We start from the raw sequence: 26,121 nt of genomic DNA, 5'->3' as shown, positions 1-26,121 counted from the left end.
ATGCACTCACCTCCTAGAGACCAGGCTGCCATCATGCTCTGGAAGCTCGTGGAGAATGTCAAGTACGAAGATATCTATGAGGTGAGCCGACACCCCCAGATGCATCTTAGAGCTTTGCAGATAGAGAATTTGAGCTTCTTGACACTGCAACTCATCTATATTTTTAAGCTATTTGCTTGTAGATTTCCGGCCGGTTTTCTCAGCTTTCTCTAACTTTTCGGAAAGCTGGCTTGGGGAGACTTCGACATTCTGAAAAGGGACTTTAAGGTGGAAATCTGACTACTTTAACCTAGGAGATTTCTCTGATTTTTGGTATTTTATTTTTCTTTCCCTTTTCCTCGCCCCCCGCCCCCCACTTCCTTCAGGATCTGATGAGGAACGGGTGCTAGTGAATGTGGGCAGAGAAAATAGAGACCAATAAAGGCAGAGGCTCCTCGTTTTGAGTGTGGGAGAGAAGTAGACTTTCAAGCCTCCTTCGCAACAGACTCGGGCTTTGAATTTTTATTTTTAATAAAAATTTTGAGATCGATAACAAACGGATCCAAGTAGCGCACGAAAAATTAGAAAGAGGGTGGTCAACGGACAGACGGATAGATGGATGTAGAGAGAGCGCAAGCCAAGGAGCCGTAGCAGACAATTTTTTTAATTTTCTTTTTTTCTTTCATGTTTCTCTTCTTTGAGACTCGGGGCGTACAAACGGCCCCATGTCTTGGCATTTTTAACGAAATTTTCTACCCGGGTTGAGTGCGCACGGTTCGGTAGCGCTGAGGCCAAGGGGACTCCCCCTCGGATGGAGATGCTGTCTGCAGCCCGGCGGGCGTCTGCCTCCTTGGGGCCGGGCGCGCGGGCCGTGCGCTCGGGTCTCGGGCGCCGACGGAGCGGCGGGGCGGTGGGGCTGCGCGCGGGACGGGCGGCCGGAAGGAGCGGGGACAGCGGCCCAGGCCCGCGGAACTTCGCTCCGAGCGCACCAGCCGGGGAGCCCCCGAATTAGGGGCTGGGGGGCGGAAAGGGAAAGCGAAGATTCCGAGGAGACGTCGAGAGAGGGAAGCGAGAAAGAAAAGCTTGGAGGAAGGTGAAAGGAAAGGGGCAGAGGAATTGGGGAAGGGGGAGGTGGAAGCCGGCGAGCGGGCGGTGGCTAGAGATCGGGAGGGAGTCGGAGAGGGGAGGTTGAGAAGCGAAGGCTCGGGCGATGGGCGCGGGAAGCGCTGGGTGGACGAAGCGGTCGCGGTGGAACGCAGAGGATCCCCACCCCGCGAGGGACACGCCACCCCGCCCGCTCCGGGACGATCCCAGAAAGCCGGACGGGGAGCCGCCTTGCGGACCCTGGGAGTGGGCTCCTCCCGACTCCGCCGGCCCAGCCCCGCGACCCAGACCGCGGCTCCGAGGAGCCGCCGCGAGGCTTACTGCCACGGGTGGAGTTTCAGAGGCAGCGCCCGGCGCCCGCGCCAGGAATCTCCCAGCTCTGCCCAGCCCCGAATCTTGATTTTGGGGTGTGTGTGTGTGTGTCTGTGTGCGTGAGAGAGAGAGAGAGGAGAGAGGGAGAGAGGAGATTCGTCTTTCTGCGCAGTGATGACTTGGGGCTTTCCTTTCCTCTTTGTGGTTGTGTATTGACTGTAACGAGAGAGCCGCGCCTCCGCCTGGTGGGGTTTGTTTCCGTTCGGCCTCCTTTTCTTTCTTTAACAGCCGGGATAATGGTCAGTCGAAGGCGCTAGAACAGTCCTAAAGAATGTGAGCGCCTAAAGTGGGCTTGGCGCGGGCTGGGATGGGACCACGGTGTAAATAGCTCCGGGTATACAGCGGGGCTTCACTGGGTTCCGAAAAGTAAGCAGGATAAAACTCGTTCTAAGAGTCCCAAAGTAGACTAGCTAAATGGGAGGAGGAGGGAGGAAGAGGGAGGGGTGGAGTGGAAGGGGGAAAGAGGGGAGAATAAAGAGGGTGGGAGAGAGAAGAGACCGACGGAGAGAGACAAGAGATACTGCAGGTACTCCTATCTGCCTAATTTTTCTGCTCAAAAAAATATAAGAGAACGCGAAGCCGGTGGAAGGAGGCTATTTAAGTCGGGAGGAAGGTTGAACTTTAACAGAAATGGCAGTCAGGCCAGTTGAACGGGTTCCTGAAACATCCAAAAAGGTTTTCTGTTGCCCCTGGCTTTGCCTGGAAAGGATAACTTTAGTGTACTTGAAGATTGATTGCATATATTTTAAATTGAAGTTTAAAAAATCAGACTGCAGGAGCACTACCGAGGGAAAGGCTACACAAGGGATGGAAAGCCCCCCATTCTCTCCTCTGTCCTTTAATAAATAAGAATCATCTCCAGTATACTGTGAAAGTCTGTAAACGTCACTGTAAACAGCCGGGCCCACCGGTTCCTTTGCTCTCCCCTCCAAAGGGGGAGGCAACGCCTTTTTATTTTGTTTTCTAATCTGCACGCCAAGCACCTAGGGCGATCAGTTCTTCCCATTAGGAAAGTCCCTCTCCAGGAACCTAGACACCTACGGTTCAGCACAAGACCCCAAGGATGCTCTCTTCTTCACCGTCTGGTCCAGGGGAGCAGGGGCTGCTTTACGCGCGTCCCCGGCTCAGTTAATTGAAGTTCTGCCTCTTTCCTGCTAAACTTTTTCCCCCGGTCTGCCTTTGCCAGCCCCCTCGTCTGATTACATCTAGTAATTCTCCACTGAATGAACGTCATTTACAATAGTAGGGGAGCTCTGCGCCCGCTGCTGCTTCACGCTCCATTTGTCCTCCATTCTCCCTTTAAAGTACTCGTGTAATATTAATAGTCATGAATATCAATTATTATGAGGCGGTGTAGGCAAGCGGAGGGAGGAAGGGGCGCCCGAGCAGTCTGAGCCCAGCTTCGGGCGGAAGAGGACTGCTCCTGGAGCCCCGAAGAACCGCAGAAGAAAAAAGGCCAAAAAGACAAGCAAGAGGCCGATGAACAGCTCTGTCTGTGTGTGACAGGCGTCGCCAATCTCGTTTGGGGGTGGGGGGGGGGGGAATTTTTTTTTTTTTTTTTTGATGGCTTGTCCTGGAAACACCTCAAGCTCGGCTCCTGTGTCCAGCTCGTTTCTCTGCTGGACTCCTTGATTTTTTTTTTTTTAATCATTGTTTGATTTTGAGCAGTAACCAGGCTTTTTTTTCCAGATGTTAGTCCACACCTATTCATCCATGGTGAGTCTGGATTCACGTTGTACCAGAATTGCATGCTCTCTCCTCTCACTGTTTCTCTGTCTCCTGTGTGTGCGTCTCACTCTCTCTCGTCTCTGTCTTCCTTCGAGCGCCTTTGGCTTGGTAATTTAGCACCATAATTGGACGAGGCTGCAGCTGCTTCTCTGCGTTGTGTGTTCGTCTGAGCTCCATGAGTCAGCTGGGGAGTAGGGGGAGGCCGAACAGAAAAACTTTTTATTTGCCATTGCAGTTGGGAAACTTAGGTGACTATTTCTCCAGAAAGAACCATGGGGACTTTACCATGGCATTTCCAGAGAGGAGAGGGAGAAACACACACTCACACACACCTACCCCTTTCACTGAGTTCAGCAGTCCACTTAGGACCAACACTAAGTTGTCTAGGCCTTTTGTTTTTATTTTTTGGTTTCCCCCGCCCCTCCCAACCCCAGGTCTTTCATCTTCACACCCTGAAGTAGGGACAATATTAGATATTGAAAAGCAATCTTAGAAAGAACTCCTTTGAACCACAGTTCAACTTAATTTAAGACGGACTCAGGATATGACTTTTGAATGAGATCCATTTCAACCCAACACTACATAAATTATTTAATTCCTCTTGGGGAGGAAGGGGTGACTGGAAACTCAGATCAGGCAGATTCCCGGGTGTCCTGGAATGACCAGGTGGTGTTGGGGAACTCCTGGCCAGCAGGCTGGGTTGCCAGAAAGGCAGAATTTGCTTTTGAACGAGAGGAGCCGCACAGAAAATAGTAGGAAGTTTTATTTGTTATGCTCTGGACCTCTGGACGAGTTAGAAAAACAGTCTAAAACACCCAGAAGAACAAATACCGTGTGTTAGACTCCTGTATTTTTCATTAGGGAATTAATCATTCCCCCCCTCCCCCATACACATTGTTACTTTATTCTCATCCCTTTTGCCAGCTTTGCACCCCAACAGAAGGCTTAGATGTTGGTTCAGTGGGTGAGTCGCCCCCATGTTCCCCTAAAGTCTCGCGTTTGGAATTGCTGAAATCATGTACCCTCAGTCAGCTTGGGAGGCTAAGTTTCAGACTCTTGTTTCCCCTGTCCTGGGAAGAAGATGCCCAAGCCGGGTTTCTCCATCTGTCGCTTGTGTTTTTTGTTTTTTGTTTTTTCCTTCCCCTTCTCTCTCTCTCTCTCCTCTCCGCTCCCAGGACCGGCACGATGGCGTCCCGAGTCACAGCTCGCGGCTCTCCCAGCTGGGCTCGGTGTCCCAAGGACCTTACTCCAGCGCCCCGCCGCTGTCGCACACCCCGTCGTCAGATTTCCAGCCGCCCTACTTCCCGCCCCCCTACCAGCCGCTTCCCTATCACCAGAGCCAGGACCCCTACTCCCACGTCAACGACCCCTACTCCCTGAACCCCCTCCACCAGCCCCAGCAGCATCCCTGGGGGCAACGGCAGCGGCAAGAAGTGGGTTCAGAAGCCGGTTCTCTCCTGCCCCAGCCTCGGGCCGCCTTGCCCCAGCTCTCGGGCCTCGACCCCCGGAGGGACTACCACTCGGTCCGCCGGCCCGACGTGCTCCTGCACTCGGCACACCACGGCCTTGACGCGGGCATGGGGGACAGCCTCTCGCTGCACGGCCTCGGCCATCCCGGCATGGAGGACGTCCAGGTAATGGCACACAAGCAAACAATAAACAAGTAACAAATGCCCAGGGATGGGGGCCGGGTGGGGAGGAACAGCTCTGTCTTTTGGGGGGGTGGAGGGGAAGGTAGTTTGTATAGGGGCAGCTGGACTCGATGTGTGTAACTGTGTATTACCTGTATGACTCTCTAGTGGCATTTTCTGGGGTTTCAATGACGAAAGCTAGAAGTGTGAGAAATGAAAGAATGAAGGAGAAAAGTGTGCATGTGTTTTGCTAGTTTGGGATCATCAGAGTCAAAGCTAGGTGTTTTTGTCTTGCCTTAGCTAGGGGACTCCTTCCTGTTCTCTTGGCTTTGTGTAACCAGGCCGGGTGCCCTCGAAACCTATACCTCTGGGTCTGGCCCCCTGACGTGGCAGGTGGAATCCTGGCTGCCCGGAGGCTGGAGCTGCAGCATGGAGGTGCAGGGACCTCTACAGAGGTTCTTGCTCAATTTGCAAAAGACTCTGTTAGGCATGACAATGCACACTGGAAGAAAAACGTGTTATTTTGTCCAAGCCAGGTCTTACTTTGAAAGTCCCATAAGCTGTAGAACCCTTTTCCAAGAGAATTGAGCTCCAGAGGCAGCATCTGAGCAATGGAAGATTTATGGGGAGAGACCCAGAAAGTCATAATTCTGTTTGGGGGTTCATGAGGACACATACAATTTTGGAGGTTTTTTGCCCCCTTTTGGACCATGAAACGGCAGTGGAACAACATTCTCCACGTCCTTCCCCAGTCCTTCTTTCTGCTAGTACCCTCCTTTCCCCAGTGTCACCAGTTGAAGAGGCATCACATGTTTGTTTCTTAAAACAAAAGGCTCCAAACACACCCCCATCCCATCACTATCCCATCTGCAACCTACACAATGGAGCCTGATTTGGTGGAGAATACTTGGTTAAATTAAACAAAGAAACATCAAAGAAATGATTTCTGAAAACTAGGTGATTCCGAGCAGATCATCTTTTGCTCTTTAAATAGTCTCTAGAAAAGATAAATATGGTTGAAAGGTTTTCAAGTGATTCTTCAATCTCATTGGCATGGCTGTCTGTATTACACACCATTATAGACATACCTCTAAAGCTAAGGGACATGAAATGGGAAAGAGAAAGGGTGCATCAGTCCCTTCTCTTTACCTTGCTGAAGAAAATGTATTTTGAATAGTTAAAATGTGGTGATAGCATTAAATGCTGTCTGTGTCTCGTCTGTGATGGTTTACTGATTTAAGGGAAATTTAGTTATTTAGTATTTCCAGAAATAATGGAATCACCTGAGTTGTGGCTGGATTACCCATAGTCATAAGTGGTAGTTTTGTTGATTTAACCAAGTTTAACTGTTTCTGTCTTGGAGATATTGCTCATTTCAGAATATCATATGAGAAAGGAAATATTCAATAGTGTGTGTGTGTGTGTGTGTGTGTGTGTGTGTGTGTGTTTTAATGCATTGGGGTAATACTTGTCTGGGGGGAAAGTTTTTAAATTAACCTTTGTGGGTATGGTTCAAAGTGCTAGATAATGAAAGTGGATCAACTCATCAGCATTGCTGTTGGCAACGCTACATTGGCTGTGTCACTACCACTCTGCAGGCGGAGTGGTCAGGCTACTAAACCCAGAGACTGCACCCAAAGAGGGAACAGATTTCTTTGCTTTTAGTCATTTTATTGTGTTTTAAAGATAGAATTGTGAGAACTTTAGAGGGTTTGGTCAGATGCAAGAGGCAAGAATAAAATAGGTCAGGTTGGTGTGTGTTTGGGAGAATACCCTTGTTGAAGTTGCGGCTGGAGCTGAGACCCGGGAGGTGGAGAGAGCCCAGAGCAGAGAAAGCGCAGGCCTGGGGCCCTGGCTGCTCCCCGCCCACCCCATCTCTCCCCGTCCCTCCCCGGGAAGCATCTCAGCAGGTCCCCTGGTGAGGTGGGGAGGCCCGGGAGACTTTCTCAGGGTCGACCCTCGGTGTCAGAGGTCAGGAGGAATTCACCCTGAGCCTTCCCAGGAGAAAGGGAGGATCTCTGTCTCCCACGCGATGACAGGCCTCCTGATGCCGGGTGTGCTTGACAAGACACGGGGCAGGTGACAAAGAAAGACACGGGAGGAGATGGACCAAAGATGAGACCCCTGAATCCAGAGGCTGCGCCTCCTCTGTTCCATCCCAGAGGCTCTGCTTCTGAGTTAGGGATCAGGAGTGCAGGGGACACAGCGGCTGGCAGTTTCAGCGTTTCCCATTTCCTGCCTCTGCGGTATGGGTGGGCTGCGCCCCGCCCCCCATCTGTAAAAAGGGACCAGAGGTGCCTCAGCCTGAACCCCAGTCACTTGTCCCATCTCAGGGGCCTAGTGTGTGTCCGGGACCTATGTCAACCCAGCCGCGATCCGGCAGATACCAGGGAGCTGCCAGGCCAAGGAGGGGGGAGTGGCCTCTCAGCCAAGGGTCCTCACCTGGCCCAGGGTCCAGGCAAGATGTTGTGTGACCCAGACACACACGCGGGGCCACCGCCCCGATCGTGAAAGAAGCAAAGGAGAGGAGCTAATTAACCAAATGCTTCTAATATTTTTTAAATGAAACTATAAAACCCTGTCAATTTCTATTTCAATTTACTCACAGGGGCTATTAAACCAGCAAATCGCTGTTTGGGTTCTGGTATGCTACATTTCACCCATTTTGTGTGTGTGTGTGTGTGTGCGCGCGCGCCTGCGCGCGCGCACGGGCAGGCACGCAGGGAGTGGGGACAGTGTTAAAAACTCAGAAAAACAGCATCAGAAAGAAAGAGAGCTGGAGATGATACTTAGTTTGGAGTTTGTTCATTTGCTGTGAACACCTCTTTCCTTCTTCTGGTCTTTGCTCTCTAACCTCTCATCACCTCTCCTACCTGAGTGTAAACATATGAGGATGTTAAGTCAAAGCCCCTACACACACACACACACACACACACACACACACACACTCAAACACACCCTACTGTCTTAAAGCAACCCCTGGTATCACTTTTAACTAAAGAAGTCTAGTAATTACGAGTCTGAGTTGTTTTTCCGAGCTTCCGCATGCAGTCCTAATTAAATCTTTACGATCCTCCCTGTGACGATTAAGCGCCAGCATGCTGCGTGAATATCCTGTACAAAAACCCAGCAGGCGGCCGTAATTAGATAGAAAATCAGACAAGAGCCTTCTCATTAACTACCACAACTACCCCACGTCGCTGATGAGGCGTATATACATATTTACGTACCGACGTGAGGGTGAGGTGTGGGGGCGCACGGTTCCGGCCCGTAAGATCGCGGGTCTGCCGGTCCACAGACACAGGCGAATATTTCTGTCCTGCGTGGACACGTCGCCACTGTAGACACGTGAGCACAGGAAGGCGTGAATCTTGTGTGCGCGCGCCCGGTGTGCATGGTGGGGGTCTCCTGGGAGTTCCGAACAAGTTACATGAAGCATTTTTTTTTAAGCTTTTTCTTTTTACTATTTCTTTAAGATGGAGATGGCATGTTGCAACATGGAAAATGGTTCTTATGGGGAATAACAATTTTCCTCATCTTTCTGAGAACAGAGGAGAGGCTATTAAAAACGAAAAGAAACAAATTAACATGCCCCTCCGTGATTAGATCATCTCGTTTCTAATGTGCTGCTTGTTTGGGGTAGACAATCTCTTCCTTGTGATGAACACACACCCTGTCTGGGGATGCAGCTTGAGTGGGTGGGAGGTGCTGTCTAAACACAACCTCCCTCTCAAGCCCTTTGCTTTTTACTGCTCTGTAGAGAGGGTGACAGATTGGTCCAAACTTAGGTTTGTAAGGATCAAGGAAAGCGGCTGGACATTGCAGGAAAGGCTAAGACTGATTTTCACCGGGGAGTAGAGGGTGGGAATCCACTACTTTTGGATGCCCTGGGATGCACAGCTAGAAGCCTAGTGCATCCTGACAGCAAGAATATCATTCTAACAGCCATTTCCCCTCTGAAGTGCAGCCAACATCTAGGGTCGAAATTTTCCTTCTCTGGAATGTAACTGGCAAGGAAGGTGACTGTTCTTTGCCATGACCCAGGTGCTGCACACAGGGAGATCCTCTGTGTGTGTGTGTGTGTGTGTGTGCGCGTGCGTGTCTGTAGTTACTGCCTTCCTAACAGGTGTGCTTCTTGCTGGGCAGCAGCAGTGGCAGGGGGAGCAGATTGTCAGGTTCCTCGGAGGGACTGTCCTGCAGCAGGAAGCTCACACAGCACTGAGATGTGTGTAAACTGCAGTGGGTGTGCGGTCCTGACGGCCTGCAAACGTGTTCCTATGTGTTGCTGTTTGCATTCCATTCCAAATTGCTCAGACTTTAATTAAAATCCTATAATGTAAACTATTATGTATTCGTAAAATGACTCTGGGGTTAAGATGCACTGGGATAGCATAGAAAACAGACATCGCTCTGACTAATATTGGTGGAAATCTTTCAGCGGCTGCCAAATTTTCACAATTCATAAGAGCGAATAATATAAGTTTATGTGTCTATGTAATATCTATGTTTAATATAATCACTAAACCAATCCTGCATCCCAGATGCCTCTACAGTTTCTTCTTTCCTCTTCTTCCATTGGAAGAATTTATAATTTGGGTGAATTTCATTTTTGTGTCCATTTGGAGGTAATAATAATAATAATAAAACCTCCCTTTGTGAATTAATATAAATGGAAATAACAGAAACTCCAGTTTGGAATGACATGATTTATGTGTGCGATTCTTTAATATCCAGTCGATTTGAATAGTGATGTTTTTATATTCACAGTCAGTTGAAGATGCCAATAACAGCGGCATGAATCTATTGGACCAGTCTGTCATAAAAAAAGGTATGGATTCTTCTCTGCCCCCCCACCAAAGTAAGCAAAGTTTTCCTGTGCATTCATGTCTTTATGATGTGTTTTCACTTTGAAGGACTTCATTGTTTTATAAGACACCAGTGTTTGTTCACAATCATAGGACAGTGGCTATCTGGATGAAAATGCCTGTTGGGAAGAAGGGATGGGGGTAGGGACTGAAGGCAGAAACCCTGATGAGAGAGACAGAGACCATTGCCATTTTTCTCACAGTACATTTGCTAGCAGTCCTAGATACACATAAATAATTGAACTACCATTATGTATGCTTGGGAAACACTGCTTTCAAAAATATGAGGTAATTATTTCATTGATAACTGGAGTTTGTTGAGCCAAACCCTATGCCATTAGGGCAGCTCCTTCTCTCCTTGCTTTTGTATTTTGGGGTGGTAATTTTGTTCCCAGTTCTCCGTGTTTTACGAGTTGTTTCTTCAGATTTTTTTTTTTTTTAACTGTGCCAAATGTGTCGCTAAATATGCTCTTCCTGAGAAACTGAGCTGGCCTCTGAACATTTCTCAATCTTCCTACATATGCATTCATGATTTAGTGTGACTGTGGAATCACCCCATACTGGTAAAGGGCATGTGATATTAACAAATGTTTGCAGTCTCTTGTACAGCTGTAAGCAAAATAATTAACTAATTAAACTAATTAAATGTAATTACAATAACTCATTTCGGGCGTATTGCAGCTGCTTAATTTTTCCCCCTCTTCTCTGACAGTCACTGAGAGAATGCCTGGCGATTAGTGTGGCTGCCAAAAGGCCCGAATGTCACTCACATGCCACAAATTTAGGAGCTTGAATGTGTAAACAGTGCAATCTTTAATTATCGCAAGAACCGGTATTTGGAGCTACAATTTTAACTACTGTAACCCTTTTTTTATCGATGCTGGAGAAGGCCTGTCCTTCTGTTTGGTGTCAACAATCCCTAGCTGCAGTCACTTCTGATTCATTTGAGCCAGATGACATTCACAAAAACAATTAAAAGGGAAAGGATGGTTTGAAAAGTAATGCGGAGTCAAGCCGGTAGAGTATGAGGGTTGTGAAGCAAGGATTACAAGCAAGATGAGGTGTGTTCAATTTTCTGTTCTTAGAAAAGCAGAAAAAGTCACTTAGAGAGGTGGGAGGTGGAGAGGGGAGGCTGTACTTGAAATTATGCCATTTGGCTTTTGAATGTAATATCCTGAAGAAGACTAGTAGGGTTTGGGGTAAAGTATTTAAGTGTTCCTCCAAATGTCTCCGACTCTTCCTTAGATAGTATCATTTCGGATTTTTAATGCCAGGGTCTGGGTTTGCTGGGACACTTGGGCTTGCGCTTTGATTTGCAAGTGCACTGACAGCTCACTTCACCATTCCCTCCTGGGTCTTCTCTTCTGGTTAATTGCTGGTTGATGGGATGGGGGGTGGGGGTTAATATGGGGGAGGAGGAGAGCCGCTTCTTCATTGGCTTTCTTGGTTTCTTTTCTAGTTTCTGTCCCTTTTCATGGAAAGCTAGAATCCCTTAGCTCAGAGTTCTCTATGGGGGCTGAAACAGCATCGGGGCTGGCGGTGGGGCAGATCCATCTGATGACCAATTAGAAATATTATTAATAGGCCAATAAAAATATTTGGAACTTAACTTGCCTAACAAAATGGAGCTGAAAATATTCTTAGATGTGGGATGTTTTGGTTTCAGGGCTTGGATATGTTTGTCAGTGAAATGTGAATATGTATGTATATATGAGGATCTCCAGGAATAAGAAAAGGAGAATATTGACTAACGTGGCGGTTTCTGGTTTTGGAAAGATGGACTACTTTTCATGCCCCCCGCAAACCGTTTTAAAAATGCACAGCCTAACACATCTAAGTGGCACCCCGGTCGTTCTATTGATTTAAGGAGTGTGGTATGAATATGAAGTGTGAGGTCAAGTCCATTATTTAATATTTCAGGTATTTGCTTTATTACATGACGGAAAGATCCTAATATTATATTTTTATCTTTAGAGAGCCATGGGCAAAAGTGGAATAAATGGTTGATTTACTTTTCTAGATCACTATGAACCACTTAAAATAAGGTTATGGATTCATTAGCTCTTTCCCTGCTCTCTGGTCTCCCGTCTTTGCCCCTCCCCCACCTTTATGAGGAAGAGATTAATTTCATAAAAGAGGAGGTGAGAACGTTTCCTGGACGAAATATTCTAAATTTCAACAACTGGCAAGGGACCTGGTTGCTTTATTTGTTTTCTAATGGGCTTTTAGAGAGATTTCTAAAGGTCTACCTTATTAATAAAGTGGCAGCAACCTGCCCAGGTTTAGGTTTCTCCGCCTCTGTGTGTATTTAAGGGAGAAAACTTAGACATAAAGGATATATGTCTCTGTGCGTGTGCGCGCGTGTGTCTCTCTAATTATGCAAGGTCTCCGTCCTAAAATTTAACCCTGTCCAGTTTTTCACCGGTGCTGATATCACCCCATTGATTGTAGGCTAGCTCTCTTGTTATGTTTGCTATCTGGGCTTAGCTGACATTTCTGAAGTAATTTAGTTAAGAGGAAATGAGTTGTTCCCAGTAGAGAGAGCAAACGAGTGGAGTGAAGGTAGCCAACGTGATAAATGGCTCTTTCATTTGAAGATCTCCAGAGCTCGTTTACGGCTAATTTTCTGTATTGGCCCCCTTTGAGCTATTAATGCAATCGGCAGGGACTGGGGCCCCTCTCCTCTTAGCTGCCCCATTAGAGCTCCCATTAAGCCAGCGAGTCTCAACTCCATGGCAGGAGTTGGGGGCGGGGGGAGTAATGAAAGGTGCTTTTTAAACTCTCCTAATCTAAACCGGCAGAGGGTGGTTAATACGATTTGAAGGGGGCTGGTCAATGAGCAATCAATAAAGTAATAATGAGAAGGATTCGGTACATTAACAGTCTAAAAATCCAACGAGACATTAAAAAATCATTCTTAACTCTCAGTTCCATTCAGATTAGGAATCTGGGCGGGCAGGGGGTGGGGTGGTGCCCAGCTTCTATAAATGATCACTGCCACTCTCCTACCAGCCTAAAGAAGGCTCACCTAGGCTTTCAGAAAAAGTTTTTGGTGCAATTAGAGGCCAATATGCAATCGACTGGACATCTTAGACAGCAGAAAAAGATGCTGGGATTTCTTGGAATGACTGGCAGGGCTGGAGTCCAATGTCCAAGTGTTGTGACTATGGGGCATTTTCATTGGTCTTAGGGATATCCTGTTTGGTTAGTTTCAGTTCAGCTTCTTGGTTCTCTCCCACTTTTTTCCTGTTAGTTCTGGCCCCTTCCCCACATAAACACTTTGATTGGTGTGAATTTTCTCTGGGTATGAGGGGAGATAGAGAAATTGCCAATTTCAATTACAAGGGGCTCTGTTGAGATTCCGCCTTCTGACCTGGGAGGTCAAAGCACCCAGAGTCTGTCAGAACCTTTGAGAAGGCTGAGTTTCCTCTCAAAGGGAGAGGTTCACGTTTTCAGAGCTGACTTGGGTCCCCATCCGCCTTTATTCAACTAGAGACTCTCAGCTACATTCCAGCCACCCAGGGAGTAATCAGAGTTCATAGAATTTCTCAGCTGGAAAGGTTAGACACTCTTCTCCAACTCCCACCCCCACCCTCCAGTGAGGAAACTGAGACAGAGGGAAGACAAATGACTTTCTCAAGGTCCCACACACTGAGTTAAATGATGGGATCCAACCCAGTTTCCAGCCTCTTAGGCTTTGCTCCTAAAGGATGCCAACACTGGATGTTTGTAGTTTTCTTATGTTCTGGCTTTCTCTGTGAGAATCCTTTTATGTTTTTTCTTTAGGATTTCAGTGCTCATGATTATACACATGCTCTTATATACATATGGAATAACATTTAGCCCTCAGGTAGATGAGAAGCAATGTAAGTATGAGGAAAAGGGTGATCTGCTGGTGAGAAGTAATTATTTCAAGCAATGCTCCACCAAGTGAAAGTGAAAGTGAAGTCACTCAGTCGTACTCTTTGCGACCCTGTGGACTGTAGCCTACCAGACTCCTCCATCCATGGGATTCTCCAGGCAAGAATACTGGAGTGGGTTGCCATTTCCTTCTCCAGGGGCTCTTCCCGACCGAGGGATCGAACCCAGGTCTCCTGCATTGCAGGCAGACGCTTTAACCTCTGAGCCACCAGGGAAGCCCCAAAAGATACCGCCAATAGCAGAGGTTGCCATATTTAAGTCCGAGGACCTTTCAGAGGGACTTAGGCTTCAGTCCATTAGATGGGTTCATTTCTTCCTTCTCTCCCACCAACAGATCAGAACCACAGAAGACCTGCCTCCAGTCAAACACAAAAACAGAGCTGTGATTTCATACTTAAGTGTAAACAGTAAAGATGAAACGCTACCTTATTTAACACTTTAGCTCTATAGAGTCCACTAATGAATAAGATTTTCTCCAATCGGTTTTCCTTCTACTCTCTCAAATTAAACTCCAGTCCCTGTAATGAAATATTGATCGATTTTTAAACCTCTGTTCTTCTGCCCCCATATAATGCAAGTTAAAAGGGAGGGGGGCAAGTTTTGTGGGTGTTACATCCAGAAGTTGGCTACGCTATCCAACTGAGAACTGAAGAGAAAAAAAATCCCACCCAGTTTTAATGTATGCACAGAAAATTGTAAACATGTAAAGAACTGAAAGCTTCACGCTGAGTTTTGCTATGCTCCATTTCCTTACCATTTCCTGCTGTCGCTTTAAACCTATCTTAGTCATCTCTGGGTTCCGTGAGCAGGAGCAGTGTGCTCATAATTACTAACAAATCAACCGGGCCCTGTTGCTCCCTGGGTTTATTGATAAGCTGGAGGAAAGCAGAAGGGAAAAGACAAAGAGAATAAAATATGGGGTTAATCAGCTGAGGAAAGCAGGTGTGAGTGGAGGGGAAGGTAGATTTTAACAGTAGGCTGGACTTACAAGAGTGTGAGACAAGACATGTGCAGAGTCTAGTTTAGGAGACCATTCAAAGGCCAGCATTTGGCACCTGAGGATGAGAAAGTGGAGGGTATGAACAAGATTGATACTTAAATTCAAAAATAGAAATATAACCTGAAGTGCCTCTGCTCAAACAGTCTTGTCGGGCGGGGGTGGGGAGAGAAGGGGAGTGAAAAAACATCACCACTCTCCCCTTCCTTCTCCCCCTAGACAGCAGAGTGCTGAGGAATGCTGCCTGGGTGGGTGATATTTAGGTGATAATGTATATGCAAAAAGTACAGCCTTTGAGAGGGAGCTATGGACATTCCCCAAAGGAAACTGCTCTTGTCAGGTAAATCAGGCAATTAACAATAGTGAAATTGAGGGCAGGCTATAAAATGTCTCGAAAGGCCTGGCTTTTCAAGAGATTTGGCACCTGGGACTGTGAAAAGCAGGCAGAATTCCAGTTCTCAGCAGATATTCGGTGATCCAGTATGGTAAACAGGAATTAACTTACTATTTTCAAGTTGCTTGGCCGTGGGGGATGGTTGTGTGTGTGTGTGGGGGGGGGGGTTCTGTTAAAATGTTCTTTCTAAATACAGTAGAATTTAAATGTTTAAGTGTTGCTGAATATCAAAGACAAGGCTTTTTATACAACTTATTTCTATAGTTCATACCATATTAAAACTACAAAGGGCCATCTGTATTTTGCAGAAAAGTTTTCCAAGGTTACCATGATCATACATTATTTGTTTATAGTGCCTGCATATGAATCTGAAATACAGAAATCAGGACAGTATTGAAAAAAAAGACATATTGAAATAGATGTGGATATTGTGTAAGATAATTAAATGACAGGGTGTTCCCACCCCAATCATTATTTTTTAAGTGACTTTAAATCCGTATTTTACTCACATTTCCCTCAAATGGGAAGCACTTCACTGTGATGAAGGGAATCAGAAAGAAGAAAGCCCACTTTGTAACTGCCCCACCACCGTAACAGTGCAGAATATTCACTTGGTTACCTGACATCATTCATTCAGCCCTGGGAGAGACTATATAGACAGATCAGAAATTCTAAAATGTCTACTAAGAAGTAGAAAAAGGGACTGCTTGTCTCCCTGTCCACTTTCTTCAGAAAACCCTTTCTCCAGGCGTTTGTAAAGAGCCAAATGCAATTCATAGGAAATAGAAGATTTGAGACCTACCTTTTAGGAGTCCCTAAAATATCATGAAGGTCTGAATGCTGGGATCTGTGGTAGAGAGAATCAGCTGTTTCGAGAACACTCAGGGTGGTTAGTTTGTTCTAGTAAAGGGAGGTTATATAACTTGCTTGACATGTGGGGTTCTAGGTTCCAGGGAGTAGAAAAAGCATATCTTTCTCTTACCAGGATTATAGAGTGAGACAGAGTCTTTATAAAAAGGAAGAATGGAAGCATTCTTTTTCATGCCAGAAATATTGTATGTTTCAATAAGTCCCCTGGCCTGGTGATCACTGGAGAGGTGCTTGAGGTCCCCATGGAAGAAGCTAAGGTTTAAGGCAAGCCAGCAGGGAGTGTCACCTGCCCAGTGGCCTGCAGAAAGAAAATGGGCATCAGTCGTGCAGAAGTCCAAGGGAGGGAGACTGCCAGGGGACTAGGAAGCTGACCGTTCACTGTTCCTGGCTCCCAGCCTCTTGTTCTACCAAGCCCCGCCTCTTCCTAAGGTGCAGATGACACTGAAACACAATTAAACAGAAATACAGGCTGGAGAGCCTGAATGCGCCTGGGTAGCAGTGGCAACCAGCTGTCAGCTCTTATTAACTTCTGCATAAAACATACCTTGAGTGCGGTTTGTTATCAATTACTTGCCGAAATGAAACAACTGGGGCAAGGCAAGACTGCCGCTCACATGAATTAGAGTGATTGGTTGATTGATCAGGGCACCTGTTGTAAATCATAACTGCTCCAAACAATCACCAGTCAGGTGCTTTACGTTAATTTGTAAACAAAATTCATGTCACCACGGAATTGCTTTCACTGGAGAGGAGCATTTGGGTTCATTTCTAAATGAATCTGTTGTTAGGATACAGCAAAGAATGGGATCCACTGTAGAGAAATGAGCAGCTCTTTTGGGCCCAACTGTCCCAATTTAATGGTATTATTACTTGGCTGTTCTTGGGCAGAGTGACTGATGGGGCTCACCATCCTGATCTTTGCCAGTGATGACCATAGATTTGTATCAAATAGGAGAGGAGGAAGGGTTCCCATAAAGACCATTGGTGTTACTATTTTATATCACTGATAGGGAGCATCGCCTTCAGGTTTCAGCACCAAATGTGATTATCAGGAGACAGATGAGGACATTAAGATTCAGAGAGGTTTAGTGAGATGTCTAAGGTCACACAGCCAACACGTGATGGAATTGGATTTGTCTGGCTTCACAGCACAATCCAAACTCTGGGTTGCGTGCTTTTCCTGATTTGTGTAGTGAGCGGGACTGTGGCAAGCCACTCTCACATGTCCACACACTTGGGGTAAGTTTCCAGAGGTGATGGCTTTTGCATTTTGTTTGTACACAGAGCTCTGAACGCACCGCGGAACCATGGGAACAAACACTTCCTCCTGCAGCTTTCCTCTTGGCGCCTGGCCGGTGGCCTCCCCCTGCGCAGGCAGCGACACATTCATTCTATTGGCGGTCACTAGGATCGAAACCCGGTCACCTTTATGGCATATTTTTTTTCTCTCTCTCTAGTTCCGGTTCCTCCCAAATCTGTGACTTCTCTGATGATGAATAAAGATGGCTTCTTAGGAGGCATGTCCGTCAACACCGGCGAGGTGTTTTGCTCGGTCCCAGGCCGTTTGTCTCTGCTTAGTTCAACTTCAAAATATAAAGTAACTGTGGGAGAAGTTCAGAGACGGCTGTCGCCCCCCGAATGCCTCAATGCGTCTCTCCTCGGCGGCGTCCTCAGAAGGTAACCCACCACCCCAACCACATTTTAATGCCGCGCGGTTGCCTAGCAACCGAATTCTGTAGCTTACAGCCGCCGCCGCGTGCTCCGCGCCCAGCTCTCGCTGCCTTGCCCTCCCGCCAGCCTTGCGGGCCTGGGGACCTTCCACTTTTCCCCCGTCCTGTACCCGGCGCCCCTCTTCCCACTCCCAGGACACTTCGGGGCATTCTCTACCTTGAATTGGACCCAAAATCTGCACACACTTACCTAAAATAGGAGTATCGTGGAGCAACCCCCTCCTCACCTGCAATGTGCTCCGATCTCTTATTTTCTTTTAAAGTGCACTTGGCGCCGACTAAGTTGATCCTGTCCCACTAATGCATTGTACCCCGCGGTTTGAAAAGCTTTGTTCTAGACTTGTGTGACTTCCTTTCCTCAGTACCACTACCAAAAATAACAATGACACCATTTTAGAAGTATAGACGGGTATTCCTTGGGGCCTTTCATGTGCTCCCCAGTGATGGAGAAAGACAATCCATAGACTCCTTGTGGAACTGGGGGAGGAGTTGGCTTTTATCTTAAAGATTCAAAGCCTCCCCAAAAGTTCCTGCCAACACCTGAACTCTTCTCTTAGTGCCTCTGATATGAAGGTGTGACATTGCATGACATGAACTTTTCAAGTTAGCCTATCTTTGGAGTTGAAACTCCCTCCCCTTCTTCCCTAAAAGTGGCCGGGTGAACAGCACAGCAAAAGAAGTCAGAGTAGGTTTTTTCTTGTATTTTAGCACATAAAGGGGGATCAACTGGGAAGAAGTAAGGGTGTGACCCACAGACTCTTTTCACTTTGAGTCCTTTTGCTCTGCTCTACTTTGTAGTTCAATTTCACATGAGTCCTTTGAGCCCTACAGTGTAGAAGTTTCTTTCAATCACCCCTAGGAATTGAGGGTGTGTGTGTATGAAACTTACTGTGAGATTAAGTGAGATGATCAATATAAAGTGCTTATGCAACTAAACTCCTCTGGTGCTAGTTTTACTGTTATTATGATTGCTAACATCATCATTAGTTTCATGTTTCAGTCTTCCTTCCCCTTTTAACCCAGCTCCATTTTATTGTGACTCTTGACCTCTTACTCTCAAAGCCCACCTGTTTGAGGCTGAGCCTTCTCCTTTCTGAACCACCCAGTTCTTCCCGTCTTTCGGCAAGGTTGTACTTGCCGGCTTTGGCTCACCCCTCTGGCTCCATGACCAGGAAAGAGCTGGGCTTGTGCACGTGCAACTTCTACCCTCTCTGGACCCACAACCTACACCCTAATTATTCCCATCTGGTGTCATTTTTTATTCTCATGAGATAAAAGAATGACTCGATTTTTTTTTTATGCTCTGTATTGCAGAAATTAAGCAAACCTCAGCAAACTATCAGCAAATAACCAAAAGGAAGAGAAAAAAAAAAGTGCTAACCTCAAGTTAAAACCTCTTCAAGCTCCACTGGGCTTTAGATTGCTAAATCTAAACTTTGTTTCAGGAGCACTCTGAGGTTAATCAGAATGTTAATTCTTGCAATTTCAGAGCCAAATCGAAAAATGGAGGGAGATCTTTGCGAGAAAGGCTAGAAAAAATCGGTTTGAATTTACCCGCTGGCAGACGCAAAGCAGCAAATGTCACGTTACTCACCTCCCTGGTGGAAGGTAAGCAAGACGTGTGGCCATTTCACGAAGTGGCAGAGTTTAACTGTTGGCTGAAAGCTGACATTTTACACGTTTCATGATTAACTGGAAATCATTGCAATTGTTGTGCCCTTATGAGTTGGATGTCAAGCGTTTGCTTGAAAAGTTCAAAGGTCTTTTTACTTAGAGGGAGTGGCAATTGTCCAGAGGCCAAGGGATGTGTGCACGGGTCCCTGAGCTCTGGAGAGTGCTCAGGTCTGGCCTCCAAGCCAGTGCAGGTGCCTCCAGGTGCAGGACATGGTACCTGAAACAACCTCTAACAAACTCAAGAATAACTGTAACCAGCAATCCCTTCTATACTCCTCTCCTTCCCAAATTTTACCTCCGAATCCTCAGTAGTAGTAAACACACTGTTGATTTGTGAAATTATTGTAGCATTCATGATCTCTAATGGTTATTTTAAAACTCATGTCACTTCCAGGGCCCCTATCTCCCGCTGATTACCTGGGATTTATTGAAATAGAGCTTCATAAGACCAGTGACCTAGGAGAAATATGGGTTGGGGATGAGGGAAATGGGAGAGGGCAGTTAGGAAACATGGAGGGGAGTCATGTATGATCTTCAGTTGTAAATTTAAAGGCCCATGCTTATAACAAGCACATTCTAGTTTGCTCATCATTTTGGGATTGGAGATGATATTTATGGTATGTAATAAACAGGACCTTCTCCAGAATCTAGAACAAGTGGATCTGCATTTGAATTTGTGGGTTGTGGAAGACACAGGAAAGACAGCCAGAAGGGCCTAATAGAGGAAGTTGTAGAATCTTCTCTAGAGTCTAATATGTAGGTTTTGGTTTTTTCTTCTATATGGGTACGATATTATGACATTCCTTCAGGAAGTTAGTTTTTGGAGCAGAGGATCTTAGAATATTTAGGCAGCAACCATAAAGTCATCATATTGACAGGCATTGCACTTTGCCATCTTTCAGGCAAAGTTGCCTGGCCCAAACTTATCCTCTAGAGGCAGAGGTGACCAAATTTCCAGACCACACTTATTAGTGGTTGCCTCTCAGCCTGGGAGTTTTACTTTTTGCCCTTTAGCATATTGCTAAAATCACAATCTTCGTTTTGAAAAGCAGTCAAGGTAATTTCAGCCCAAGACAGGGATTTGGGTGGAAAAGGAAAGGAACTGGAAAACCCACTGAAATGCCAATATTCCATTGGCAGTTTTCAGTGTTATGAGTTGTAAGTTGGAAGTGTTTGGTTACTATGCTAATGATGATTAAAAGTAGTCATGCTCCTTACAAATAATGTGGCTATGGGATAATTCAGCACATCTCTTTTTTATGTTAAGATCTTCCCTTGAACCCCTAAGGCTGTGTTTTTAAAGGGTAATAATGCTTTATTCGAAAGGGGTTTCCACGTAAATTGAGGAGTCTCTCAGCTGTCCAGGTTTTCTATAGCTGCTGTGTCATCTTTGTGCCGTAGAAAGTCCTTAACTAGGAGAATGATGGCAGGAACCTCTGAAGAGGAGAAACCTGAAACCTACCTAGCAGGAAACTGACAAGGAGAATAAATATTTCATTGCTGGATAGACACTGATCCATATATGATTTACATATTCTTTAATATATGTGGACATAGGCACACAGGGATCTATATTTGTATGTATTAATTATAGGAAGATACAAAAGTTAGGAAGACTTAAATTTTATTTAAAGCAGGAGTTAACATGTTAGATGCTTAAAAAAGGGGTGGGGGGCAGATCTGGCTTGAATGTTCAGCACTGTGTCTAGGTGCAATTGCAGGGTGGCTTCCAAAAGTGGCCCACCTTTCCCTTAGGGCTGGGGTGTGGGAGACCCGAAACTATTCAGGGGATGCCTAGCTAGGATTTGACTGGAAGCGTGATCAGGGAGGGGCTGGAAGGAGCAGCAGGAATAGTTTGTTCCATCAACTTTAATCATGGCCTGAGAACCATGTTCATCTGGGCGTCTGTACCACCTTTGCTACTGCCCCAAGACCTGTTTTGTGAACAATAACAATAGACCAGGAAACACCTCCTGATCTTGGGAAGGTCTTGGGTGCTGATTATTTCCTCTGCGGCTGTCTTTTCAGGAGAAGCTGTTCATTTAGCTCGGGATTTTGGGTATATTTGCGAAACGGAGTTTCCCGCCAAAGCTGTTTCTGAATATTTGAACCGGCAGCACACGGACCCCAGTGACCTGCACTCCAGGAAGAATATGCTGCTGGCCACCAAGTGAGTGTCCTAAACTCATCCCTACTCCCAACCTGCGCAGCCACCTCGTTTGGGAGGAGTCGGTGGGAGCTCCCAGCTCAGTGGCAAAAGCCTTCGGATTGCTGGTAGGGAGCCCTCCCAGCTCCACCCTGCTGCGCGTGCCCACCCCTCAGCGTTGATTAGGGGCTGTGTGTGTGTGTCAGTCTTCTCTGTTTCCGAGATTTTGAGAAGGATGGCTTTATTAATTAGAATCCAGGCTTTTTAACAATTCACATCTCCAGCCCTGGGGGTGACAGGCAGACCTTTGCGGGGTGGGGGCCTTATTCCAGTTCTTCCTGCATCCCTGGATGCTTGTTTCTGCCCAGGTTGCACATCTTCCTGTCCTCCTCACACAGCCACGTGTGCCTGCTCAGGGTGTCTGTATGTCACCCACGTGTACCCATTTCTACCCTCAGCTCTAATTACTCTCTTTCCAACGTTGCTGTTTGGCATCTTCCACAGACGTAGAATTTACTACAACTCCAGAGGGGAAACTAGTAAATCTCTGGCTAAATTTAGGTCTAGAGCTCATTTGAACTTTTACAGTGGGTTTTCTATTTATTTGATTTACTCCTGTCTTTGGCTTCGATGTCATATTGCTGGTGTTTTATGGCCGGCTCAGGCCTTCAGTGGGCGGCGCTGCGTGCGCCCGCACGTTTCTCTCTCAGGCGCGGCCGAAGCAGCGGCGCTCATTTATTTAGTGCTCCAGGACGCGGTTTGTTCCGTTGACAGCGTAATTTAAAGAAATATATGGAAGGCTGAAAAATCATTTGCTCAAATTTGTCCAGATGTTTTTGAGACGTGATTGGAATTTGATTGCCCCTTTCCGCAGGGTCAAAAAATATTAATGTCCCAGAACTTTAATTGCTTACAGACCCCAGTTTGGGCTTTGAAGATTTAAAATGTTTGACTCTAAGCATTTGTTCTCCGCAGTTCAGAATTTCCTTTTTGGCACATTGGTAATGAGTACAAACTTCAGGAAAGCCTTTAACCATCCCTTCCAACGATCAAAACCTGGCACCCACCTCTTTTTAGAAGGTTTTCCTTGATGTACTAACTAGCAATATAATAGATCTTTGTCAGTAAATTGCCCTCCCACCCCTTGCCCTTGGTGGCTAGCGGCAGGGGAACTGTTTGGTGCTTTATAAAAGAGTAAAGGTACTTTGGGGAAAAACTAAAGCCAAACTGGATAAATTAGATAACAGGATTCCACAAACAACTCTGTGGTTTCCCTGAGGAGTGCTTGTGGCTTCTCTTAGGCCAGCATTTCTTAACCTGAGGTGAGCATCAGAATTGTCTGGGGAGCATTTCCAAGATAATTATTGGTGGACCTAGCCCCAGGCTCCCTGAATGGGAACCCATTCAGGGAGGGTGAGGGTGGGAGTGGAGGCCTGGATGTGTTTGTTTGAACCCCACAGGTGATTCTGAGGAACTTCTGACTTAAGAAACTGCCCTATTTAGGTCAAAACTGTTACCTGTTTCTTCCTGGTTGGGATGATGTATGCCTGCATTTTGAACAGAGAAACCAGTGAGAGCATGCCTGGTAGTGTCTTCTACCCATCAGTCTTAAAACCAAAAGCCTTTTCTGGCTGTTGCAGGTGGGGGAGGAGGTGTTTTCCACTCCTTTGGCTGTTACTTCTCCTGGGAGTAATCCCCTTGGAATAGGTGCCCCAGAGTCATTCACATGAGCCTCCAGGCACTGGCCCTATTCATCTGTTGGCCAGACCAGGTGTCACCAAGTGTCAGACCATCCCAGGGAGGCCTGGGGTTGGAGTTCTCTAGTTTTTCTTTTCTCACCACCCTGGAGACCAGGTGGAGGAAGGCTGACGGAAGCCTGCCAGTCTGTGAAAGGCTATGACCTTTGGGATGCCACGCCTCTGACCACGGTGAACCAAGCCTTTGGGCCTTCAGGGCTAAAATCCTTTTGTCCATCTCCTATATTAAAAATTTCTCAAGTAAGTTCAGTCCGTAGTTAGGCATGCAAGATTTCTAAGGCTGGGAGATTTGGGTGCCTTGAGGAATTAAAAACCTTCAACAAATAAAAATCTCCCCTCCCTGGAGTCTTAACCATCTAGCTTTAGGTTTTATTTAAACAATGTGGGACTACTTTTATATGGACAACAGTCCTGTTGTACAAAGATCTTCCATAGCCTACACTTTAAAAGAAAGGGGAAAAAAGGGGAGGTGGTGGTGGTGGGAATACCTCCCTTCACAAATACTGCAGGTAAACAGCTTTTTGCTTTGAATGGAATCAGCATTCTCTCCTGGAATAAACAGTTGCTTGCCCTGGGCCATGCACAGCTCCAGCAATCTGCTTCTGTGAGAGGGACAGGCTTGTGGCCCAGGGCTCTAAATCTTCCTGGGCTTTCTGAGCCTGATCGCCAAGAGGTTGGAGAGGCAGGAGAGAGGAGGGGGAAAGGGCTTTAAAAAGAACTGTCAGGTAAGAGCTAAAAATGACTGAATATTCCAAATCAAATGCTAAAAGCCTAGCGATTTTCCCAAAGCGGGGTTTATGCAATTTCCTGCATAATGAAGGGGTGGGGGGGGGGGTGGGAAATGGGCAGGGGAGGGGGCTGCCGAAAAGGCCAGGCTTTGGGATGGAAGGGGTGCCTCACCTCCCCACCCTCGCTTTCCTTCCAGTCCCAGCTGCTCGAGAAGGCCGGCCGAGCGCTGGGAAAGGAAACAGAGCGGAATCGCCCGCATTAGCCTCGCTCCCCGGCTCTCCGGTGACCGGGCGCCTCTGGGCTTGTGTGAGCAGTCTCCTTTCTAATGCCAATGACAACGACACTGAGGGTGGTGTGTGTTTGTTTGTTATTGTGGTTGTTGTTCCTCTCCCGCCCCATTTACAGGCAACTTTGTAAAGAATTTACGGATCTGCTGGCTCAGGACCGGACTCCGATCGGGAACAGCCGGCCCAGCCCCATCCTGGAGCCGGGGATCCAGAGTTGCCTCACGCACTTCAGCCTCATCACGCATGGCTTCGGCGCCCCAGCCATTTGCGCCGCGCTCACGGCCCTGCAGAACTATCTCACCGAGGCGCTCAAAGGCATGGACAAGATGTTCTTGAACAACACCACCACTAACAGGCACACGTCTGGGGAAGGCCCAGGTAGTAAAACTGGCGACAAGGAGGAGAAACACAGGAAATGAAAAATTTAAAAAAAGGAAAAATGTTTTAAATACAAAAGGAAAACAGAAACAAATTTTAATTTTAGCTTTAAAAATATTGGATTGGCTTTGGAAGAATTATATTAGGTAGATACACATACAATCAAAATTTTAAAAAACAAAACTAAATAACTTAAAACTGAGGCGTACCACGGAGCAACAGTATCGGTTCTCAGTGTCTATTTCAAGATGCACTTGGAGGCCACCGTCCGGATTTTCCACTTCGGTTCTTTCGAGCTTAGTAATACTGATAATAATAATAAAAACATGATTTTTTTTTCCCTTTGGAAAATAAACGTAAGACTAAACATGAGAAAACGCTAACTTATTGGAAGAAAATCGGAGAAACCTTGTCGGTGTCAGTGCTTTGAGAGCTGGTTGACTGAGACGCACGAACTTTTTAAATTTTTAATATATTTTTAGGAAACTGGCAGTCCCCGCCTTCCCACCTCACCTCACCCCTCTCCCAGCCACCCTTTTCTACGTTGCCCTTCTTCCCTCTGGCTGTCACGGGAATCTTCTGGGATGAAAAGGCGTGTGGTTAGCCCCCAGGCACGGTGATTGCGGTCCCCTCGATGCCCCCGCCCCGCCCAGCGTCCTTAACTCACCGGTGCCCCAGGTCCCGGGCCGTTTGCATAATTAGGGAGGGCGAGGGCGGGCGGGGCGGGAGGCCCTCGGGGACGCTGGCGGTGGCTGCAGCTCTGGGGCTGGCCGTCCGGCCGAGCGGAGGCTCCCGCGGCCGAGGAAAATCCGGACCAATAAGTTGATTCAGACTCATCATCAGTTGCTTTCAGAAACCTTACTAGTTCCCAGCCTTGCTGGCATCTGCCTACAGAGCATCTTGCATTTGTTATCCTATTTGTGTCATCTACCAATTTTAAGAAAAATAGTAAAAGCAAAACACAATATGAATACGTTGATTTATGTAATTCCTTCGGAGGGGTATGTACCATTTCATTCTCTTCTGTTTTCCAAAGCTTTGCCCGCATGGTTTATGAGCTTCTTCAAAGAGGACTTGGGCTTCCTACACAATCTATAAGGTACAGAGAAAAAAAAAATCCGATCCCTTTTTAATCAAAGCCTGTGTGTCAGAATTCTGCAGGTGCACTTCTTTAAAGAAGCTCAAAGGGAATAATTTAGAAAGTGGCCAATAAGAGATTGAAGCAGCTTTGAGTCTAGTAGTTAACAGATACTTCAACATGGAATTCTGGAGGAGTGGGGAGCAGCTAAGTGAATTTTAGCGGAGAGGAGTAAGGGTTCTTGGAGCCCAATATTTTAATATTATTGACTCGCCTTTAAAATGGATTCCATTTCCTTGGGCTCTTTGGCAATTTTGGGAAAAGCAGCAGCTTTGCGGGTGGTTGAGTGGTCCTGGGAAGAAGCTTGGTGCAAGCTCCTGTGTTTCAGCAGCAATTACTTTCTTACAAGATGCTTTATAATGCCCCCCCACCCCAAGACATGCACTTGTTTTGACAATAATGGTAAAATAACGCAAAGTGA

At 46.7% G+C, this 26,121-nt stretch overlaps 1 protein-coding gene across 1 annotated transcript; it reads left to right on the top strand.

Moving 5' to 3' along the window:
• TFAP2B (transcription factor AP-2 beta) lies at positions 1 to 25,660 on the top strand. Its single transcript, XM_052648936.1, has 9 exons — positions 1 to 81; positions 3,145 to 3,171; positions 4,359 to 4,817; positions 9,582 to 9,642; positions 17,319 to 17,538; positions 19,081 to 19,199; positions 21,294 to 21,435; positions 24,303 to 24,562; positions 25,599 to 25,660. Exons 1-9 carry the CDS (start codon positions 1 to 3, stop codon positions 25,658 to 25,660), a joined length of 1,431 nt encoding a protein of 476 aa, XP_052504896.1.
• The last annotated feature ends 461 nt before the right edge of the window (positions 25,661 to 26,121 follow it).

This window comes from Budorcas taxicolor, chromosome 11, assembly GCF_023091745.1.
Source record: "Budorcas taxicolor isolate Tak-1 chromosome 11, Takin1.1, whole genome shotgun sequence".
Taxonomy (NCBI): Eukaryota; Metazoa; Chordata; class Mammalia; order Artiodactyla; family Bovidae; genus Budorcas; species Budorcas taxicolor.
Note: the sequence above shows the minus strand (reverse complement) of the source record. Positions and strands in the feature narration are given on the sequence as shown.